This window comes from Pygoscelis adeliae, unplaced genomic scaffold, assembly GCF_000699105.1.
Source record: "Pygoscelis adeliae isolate BGI_AS28 unplaced genomic scaffold, ASM69910v1 Scaffold108, whole genome shotgun sequence".
NCBI lineage: Eukaryota > Metazoa > Chordata > Aves > Sphenisciformes > Spheniscidae > Pygoscelis > Pygoscelis adeliae.
The window spans coordinates 6,346,032-6,354,523 of NW_008825498.1; the positions used below are offsets into that span (position 1 = coordinate 6,346,032).

The 8,492-nt window shown below is 39.2% G+C and overlaps 1 protein-coding gene across 1 annotated transcript in view; it reads left to right on the forward strand.

Annotated features, from left to right (window-relative positions):
* Positions 1-8,492, forward strand: part of CDH2 (cadherin 2, type 1, N-cadherin (neuronal)) — a 116,998-nt gene that overhangs the window by 6,338 nt on the left and 102,168 nt on the right. Inside the window, exon 2 of the mRNA XM_009331482.1 lies at positions 1,303-1,414. Within this exon, the coding sequence (XP_009329757.1) occupies positions 1,303-1,414 (112 nt within the window). The remainder of the gene's footprint in view (positions 1-1,302; positions 1,415-8,492) is intronic.

Here is an 8,492-nt window from a genome sequence, read left to right on the forward strand (position 1 = left end):
GTAAACAGTTATAACACCATCATCTCCTCTTTCTCCATCCCTTTTTTTCTTTTTCCTGTAGGGCTTTCTTTGCCAGGTGTATGCAGACGTGCTTACATAGCCTTGAGTAGGCCTACCTGATGGAAGCCCATCTGAGAAAGTAAAAAGGAAAATCTAATTTAAGTCTTGATTAGATTTAGGTATGGTACAGCAGCACAGTTGCTCGTGCTGTCAAAGACCATATACTACATCTGGGCATACACATGGATAGGCCTTTAGTTGGCATGTAGGCGTGTTTGAGATTGTGTGAGGGCTCTCACAATTTCCAGGATGTACCTCAGCCCGAGCTGGCCCCTCTGCCTTGTGCAGCGTGAAAGGGGTTTTGCCATGTATGGTCACTTAGCCACATGTAAGCTGGGCTGTTGTTTTGTGTAGCGCTAAAATGAGACAAAAAGAATCCACTGAAAAGGAATCTTAGTCCTTTGCCACAGAAAATTGGATGGTTTTTTTTCAACTAGGCAACAAACTGTCCTGGAAACCAGCTTAGCCATCGGAAGTATCTTCTTAACATGGAACACTACAGAACAAACAAGTTTCCCCAATGCTGTATTCTATTTCTAAATAAAAAGGCATTTATGAAACCCTTTAAGAACATGATTTGAGGGGAAACTTTCTTAACAAGTGAGAGAATAAACAGTTTCAGTGGCTCTGCTTTTCCCTTGTGCAAATTTAATAATGAGCTGCCTTCCTTTTAACTTAACGCCCCTTTGAAATAGAAGGAGATTGCATTGGAAACATTTGGCTTTATATGGTATCTGTTTGAATGGTAACGCAAATATAAGTTCTGCTAAGTTACTGCAAATGTAGCATTTTATCTTAGTTTACTTGTACTGGTGTAATCTCACATAGAAATACTCTAAATAAAGCATTTTAAGTCAGCAGTTGAAGTCGTTCCTCTCAAGTAATCTGGCTATGAAAAAGTTGCCGATGGGTTTTGTGCAACATTTATTTCCAGAAGAAGGAATGTTTTTGTTCGCCCTATGATTCCCCTTCAGTCTTTATGGCTGGTTTAGTGGAAATGTTCAGTTGTCAGAAGAATAAAGATGGTGTATTATTTAGATCTTACCAGACAAGTGGGATTTGTTCCTTCCATTCCAGTTATCAGAAAGATTAACCCTTTGCCCTCACGGTCCTAATTGCAGTCATTCAGAAACAAAGACGCTGCTTGTACAAAACAGCAGCAAAATGGAGTATGTGCCAACTGGAATGTTTCTCGGTGAATGAGGGTTGCGACTATTACATAAATTTTGTCTTGCATTTCAGGCACCGATAAAAGCAACCTGTGAAGATATGTCATGCAAGACTGGATTTCCTGAAGATGTTCACAGTGCAGTGGTGTCAAGGAGTGTACATGGAGGACAGCCTCTTCTCAACGGTACGGTTAGAAAAGATGGGTTTTGGTTTTTTTGTTTTTATTTCTTGTAGTCATAACCGTAAATCACTCTGGAGCATTTTCATCCTTAAATAGGGCACAGACTCTTGCAGGAAAGAATGTCAGCTGCTCTGTGATTATTTTTTGATTACTGTCATAGGACTTGGAAAATCTGTTGGCCCTAGCGGTAGCACATGCACCTCTGTTGAGCGTAATTTGAAAATACTGAGCATTGCGAACCTTCCTGTGATCATCCACTAATTCTCTTTCTCACCACAGCATTCACACTGATGTTTCTTATTACCACTGACAATACATATGCCATCAATCTATACTTAGAGCCCATGTACGAATGATGAGGAGGTAAAGAAAATTTCCCTTCTGCTTTACATCTCCGATAGAAGTACTGCACTTACACCCAGTCCTGTAGTGCTCACATTAATGCAGTGATAGTTCCCTTACTGCTTTTTCCCGGCAACCTGAGGAGAGACACCTGTGGAAAGCAAGACACGGGACAAGCAGCAACATGAGAGAGCGGTTGCTATGAGCCCTCGGTCGGTGACCGCAGCACTGTGGGCTTTGTGAGGAGCCGTGCCAAGAGATGCAGGACAGTGCCGGTGCTGTCTCTTGGTCAGTGTGCTGCTCTCTCACCCTGGCACCTGTCTGCCTTTGAATGGCACGGTGCCCAGGCTCCCGTGCTCACGGCGTGCTCGGCAAGTGCAAGCCCTTGCCTCCACCAGGGATGCAGTGCAGCCAGTACATCTGCCCGCGGGTTGTCCAGGTTGGGAATTCGGTTCGCTGCTCTTTTTGTGTCTTTATTTTTCAGGGATAGAGTAGTCATCTGTAGGACACAGAGGCACATGCTCTGAATCTTTCCTAGATTGCCTCAACCAGTTAAGTTTCAGTATACAAGTTTGCAGAAGTAGAACATTCTTAAAAATGTGCATTAATTTGGCTGTCTTCTAAACGGCTGACATATTGGGTTTTTTCCATCTAATTTGGGAATTGTGGAACTGACTAAGAACATCAGTTTTAGACGGTTTCAAATACATCTTAAATAAGGACTGATTTAATTTAATTTGTTGTTTCTTTCATATATAAATATGGTTACACAGATCAAGACATTTAAATGAAAAAAATTCTAATGAGTCTGCAAAACAAATGAAGTGAGAGCTGTAGTCTTGATTTTTACATGCTGTATGTAGCAGTCTCTCTCCTTAATTATATTTTTACAGACCTGTTTTGTGCTTTTTTTAGAAGTATAATGGAAACTTGAATGCAGGATGAATTGATTAGCTTTAGTGTATTTAAACTTGAGTTATTAAAGCTTTTTCTGTTCAGTTTCAAGGAAGTATATTCTACCACCACAGACTTTTCTTTTATTAAAGAATAGCTTAGAAAATCATGTATTAAAGTAAATGTTCTGCCAATTGAGAAAATAATAAAGAGGAAAGAGAATTTTCCTCGCTTTCCCACCAAATGTGAGTTAATAGATGACTCTACTGTAGACTCCTGCAATAGCCATCAGCACTGAGAACTACTTTGGTAGGTGACGCACAAAGCCGCAGAGAGGGGCAGAAACAGGGACAGCGAGCACAGCAGGCAAGTGATTTCCAAAGGTGCTGCCTTGAAACCACCAAATGTTTGTTACTGGTTAATTATCATGCCATCAGTTCATCTAAAAATGGAGATCACACGAGTTTTGAGATCTACCCTGTCCTGTGAAAATTCTCTTCACTCTTCATGGAATCAAGACCCTTTCTGCAATTTCTCCCCCTTTTTTTTTCCCCACCAGCTAGGAACTACAGTGGGCTGTCCACTAATTCTGTCTTGGCATTGCTCATGCAAATCTGATGATAATGACTGACCAGCCTTAACTGAGTCTGAACTAGTAACTAGTAGGATGGCAGGCTGACTTCCTTTCTCATTACTCATCGCATTCACACAGTCCCTTCCCTTGCTTCTCGGAAGTGAGTGAAGCATGACTGTTGGTTTGTCCTTGAATGGTATTAAAATGCATAGCATTTTAGGGAAGTAGGAATTGGAAAAACTGTAGGAGGCATACAGTATGTATCACATCGTATCAGCTGGTTGAAAAATGGCCTGGGGGAGTTTGTTTCCTACCACTATTTCCTCAGTTGAATTACCGCAATGGTTAATTCTTTTGAAAATTCTGACATGCTTAAAAGCATATCATTTGCTGGTTACGCATAAACATACGGTCTGTCATTGCATAGCTTTGACTTAAATTTAATTACACTGTCATTTTGAAATACTATTGTTGTCAAAAGCCTATTTTCTGGTTATTAAACTAGATTCAGGTGATGCTGCAAGTTGAGTATAGTTGCGTGACATTTGCTTCTTAGGAATAACCATGTGCCTGATTCTGATCTTGGTTGCCTCACCTGTCTAACTGAATGCTTATACTAGTATGAATTCAGAAGTGAGGTGTATGTTGTAGGTTTTCTATATGGTTTAGAAGTGAAAGCTTTAATTTTCTTTAATTTTGTGCATTGATATCACAAGCACAGAGGCTTTATGGTCCTCTCAGCCAGCTGCAGAATAATTTGAACCTGACTATGCTTTCTTGACAAGTTAATTCTTAAAATACTGACCAAGAAAATGACCATATGTTTATTATCTGGCTTGTTCCTTTGCTTTTATCTCGCACAGTAGGGAGCAAGCCTCTCAAGGTCTTCAGTTTCCATCTTACTCACCAAAACTTAAGTAAAATTAGAGTTATCATATGACTTGTTGATGTGTGCCTTTCAGTTACAGTTACATAGGATATCTGGTTCTTAAAGTAGCATTATAAGAAATATTTACCTTGCAGTATGGGGCAGGGTTCCATCATGCACTATAGGATACTCTATTTTCTGGAGAGGTTTCTCTTTCTATTTCTGTATTCAGGTGGTGCTTGTTTTTGAGGGAGGGTCGGACTTGTTCCTATTACATTTAAAAAAAAAAAAAGTCTTTATAATTGACAACGGCTTTGTCTTTTCATTCATAAGGCTAGGATAATATGTTAGCCTCTACTATTTCTCCTTCTGTGTATGAGGGTATGAGAGACCACTGTGTCTTCAGTTGTCACAATATGTGAAAAATCGGTGGAGCAATACATGGAGAATAACACAAATTGGAAAAGGGAAAAAACCTCACATTTATTAATGTCAGTAGAGGGAAGGAAAGAGAAAGATAGCTGCCCTTGGTTTCAGGATGAGGAAACAGGGCCTCTCTTGTAGAGAGGAGATGCAGTTAGTTGGGAAGGCACAGCAAAAGAAGTTGGAAGCTACTCCTTTAGTAGGTCTTGACTGAGCTGTGTAGGAGGTAGCCTGCAGTGTAGGCTATGTCCTGTTGCCTCCTCCTGGCATAGTGTCAACCGGTGTCCCGTGCTCCCATGTTCCCTGGTACAGACTTCACCAATTATAGCCTTGGAGACTCTTCAAATCTGATGTCTTCCACTTTGTCTTGCACAAAGTCTGGCAAGTCTGACTTCAAGATGCAGTATGCTCAGGTCAGTAGGCACATGTAAGCTAAGTACTATAGGTCTAATTTTGAATTTATTTATAATGTTTTAAGTGTTGTTCCACTCGGTACTGGTCACTTCAGTGGAATTATGGTGATTTTTACCAAGGAACTAGGTGAGCTCAGAACTAGTACCTTCATCTCTGTAAAGGGAGCAAAAAGAAAGTAATACTCTCTGAAACAGAATTAAAAGAAACTTCACTCATTTCTAAAAAGTGTCTTACTGATAAAATTGTGAAGTTATTTGGGCCTCCAGATCTTTTAGAATTTAATATACTTTTAAGTATTTTGGGACTAAGTGTTCCAACATTTTAAAAAAGAAAATCATATGCAAATAACAACAGCCATCACCTAGTAGAAGTAGGTATCTAGCCCAAATTTACAGGGACAGTACTTCTGAATTGTTTCTGTAAATAAAGTACGATTACTGTCTGGAGGACCATATATAACATGTAGTATTTGAAGAAAAAGAGGTTGTTGGAGTTATGTTTAATATATTAAATTCCCCTTCTTGTGCTGGTTTTATTGCAGTTCATCCAGGAAAAAGTACTTGTGGCAGTTTGATATGTATGTCCAGCCTGTTTATCTAGTCTTTGTTCTATATCCTGCAAATTTTAAGATACAAGTAATGCATTTCTACTAAAATCATTCACCTAGGCAGGTTACTTGAATGGTTATTTGCAGAATCATATCTTAAAGTTAGAGATTCTTACTCCGATAATTTATTTTAGTGCTTTCTTATCTTTCAAAGACTTTATTTTAGCATTGTCTGTCCTAAACGCATTATTTTTGTTCTCTGCTAAGCAAATTCATTGTCTAGACAGGATTCTTAAATGTATCCTTTTGAGCGTTGTGTAGCTATAAAATATTTCTAAGCTCTTTGAGTTGCACAATGATAAAAAAATGTTTTGGTGTTGATCACTGAGATAAGCGATGATTATGGATGAGTAACAGCGCTGTTTCGTGAGCCATTTAAGCCGGAGTGAGCTGACAGCGTTGCCAAAAGAGGCACGCTTATGCCTTTCCTCCTCTTTGAGCCTGGTACCAAGTGCTCATGAAACCATAAAATGAATGGGGTTAACCAATTTATCTGGGGTAAAACTCGTATTCCTACTCTTTAGGTTTTTGCTGAAAGATTTTGTATGCTTAAACAGAGCTGTGGTGTCCCTGCTGCCTTTTCTTTTCTATCAGTGAAATGCTTAGAAAATAGTATTTGTTTTGATGCTCTCAAACTGAGTGACAAAATTTGATTTTGGCATTCCCACTGACTTATTTTGTAGTTTACCATTGAAAATACCAGTTGGTCTGAAACAACCAGAAATGCGTTGCTGGGAATGTGGTACTCAGGAATTGCCTGGCATTTGAAAGTAACTGATGTTTTTTTATGATGTGGGTGGTTATATGGGTGCTGTCTGTCCCAGGTGAAGCAACTCAGCTGTTTTTGCTGCTAGTGGTGTTTTATCATTCTACGTATTAAAAAGCCTATCAACAGCAAAATTACCTTTAAAAAAGTCAGCAGCGTATCTTTTAAGGCTTATGTCTCATTCCTTTCTATAAACAACTTTTATGCAATTGTATTCTTACTATGGTAGCATACACTGGTGGCTTTGATATTCCAGTGCACATTAACAGTAGAGCTAGGAAAAGTAGTTTTAGCAAAATCATATTTTTCCAAGAGGGAAATTAGTCTTTCCCCACAAAAAAAATTTTGGACTTTTTATTTTCCGTGAAAAAAATGAAAACGGTAACCACTTTGAAGTCTCCTTGTCTTAAGCAAAAAGACAAGTTGACAAGTTCCTTCCAGGCAGACAGCCAAAGAATCTCAGATGGTTGGGGTCTCTCTGTGAGCTGCTGGCAAGCTGGGAAAAAATGTTTCAATTCTTCCCAAATGTATTTTTTTTCTGAAATTCTCTTCCTGTACCCTCCCCTGATCAAAAAAAAAAACCAAAAACAAACCCCAAACAAAAACCAAACCGAAAACACCATCCTTCTGGTTATTCTTTTACGCCTTAGTGGGAGTAAGAATTTTTTTTTTTTTTTCCCCCCAGAAACTTATGTTGGGAATATTTCCCTCCCCCCACCCCCCTGGCCCTAGTCCTGCTTAACATTTAGTAGGTTTAGTTTTGCCCTCTTCCATGTGAAGCAGAGTAGATTTTAATGCTGTTACTTGGTGATGCTGTGCCTTGTTGATTTATTTTATGTTACAGTTGCATTCCAATTCTCAGTCTCTTGCCTTTTTAATCCTTTTCGTCTTCTTTTCTCAAACAGCTTTCCTGTTTGTCCTCTTTCCATACCCCACAGCGTCCCAAGTTCTCCTGTGTCAGTATTGAGCTTACTATCCTGGATTGGAAGAGCTGCTTCTGTTTTCTTTAACTACACTAGCACAGTGCCTGTTTTATGATGCCTGTTGTCTATTCATGTACCAACAGGCACTGGTTATTAACAGGCATTAACGTATTCTCAGATACTTGTCCCCTGAAAATCAGAGCTTTCTTTTGCTGAAGCAAGAGATTGCTTTTGTTAAGATGTGGTTTCCTTACTCCCTTTTCCCCATTCCTTAGTTAAACATACAGTATATTCTAGAGTATACATAACATATGTTCACCTTACTGAAAGTGGTGTGGTAAAATATCTGTTTGAATGGTGACTCCTTTTTTCTTGCTTTAATTTCTGTAAAGTTCTATGTCTGATTTGTACGTGATATCCGATTTTACTCTTCAGTATTAAGCTACTGATTAATGTTATTTTCTCATTGCAAGCTTGTATATAGAGTATTTTATATATATATATATATAAAAACAGAGAATAAAGGTAAATGATGAAATTCAGCAATGTTTTGGATGTGCGCAAAGGACATTTCAGAAATGTAACTCCATTATCCCACGGAGGACCCTAAAGCTGTTATGGAATTGTATTTGGATCAATTTGTATATCCAGTATCAAAGACTTTATCGCTTGAGTTCTAGATAAGAAGTCATTCTAAAAGAAACCTATAAACATGTACTAAACAAAATGTTTTCCTTTTGTGGAATATTTGGATTAGAGGTGGAAATATATTTTGTAGTTAAAAAAATCCTAAATGCACTATTATAGTGGGGGTTGGAAGGGACCTCTAAAGGTCACCTAGTCCAGCCCCCCTGCAATGAGCAGGGACATCTTCAAATAGATCAGGTTGCTCAGAGCCCCATCCAACCTGACCTTGAATGTTTCCAGGGATGGGGCATCCACCACCTCTCTGGGCAACCTGTTCCAGTGTTTCACCACGCTCAGCGTAAAAAATTTCTTCCTTAGATCTAGTCTATATCTACTCTCTTTTAGCTTAAAACCATTACCCCTTGTCTTACGGCAACAGGCCCTACTAAAAAGTTTGTCCCCATTTTTCTTGTAGGCCCCCTTTAAGTATTAAAAGACTGCAATAAGGTCTCCCCAGAGCCTTCTCTTCTCCAGGCTGAACAACCCCAACTCTCTCAGCCTTTCTTCATAGGAGAGGTGTTCCATCCCTCTGATCATTTCTGTGGCCCTCTTCTGGACCTGCTCCAACAGGTCCATGTCTTTC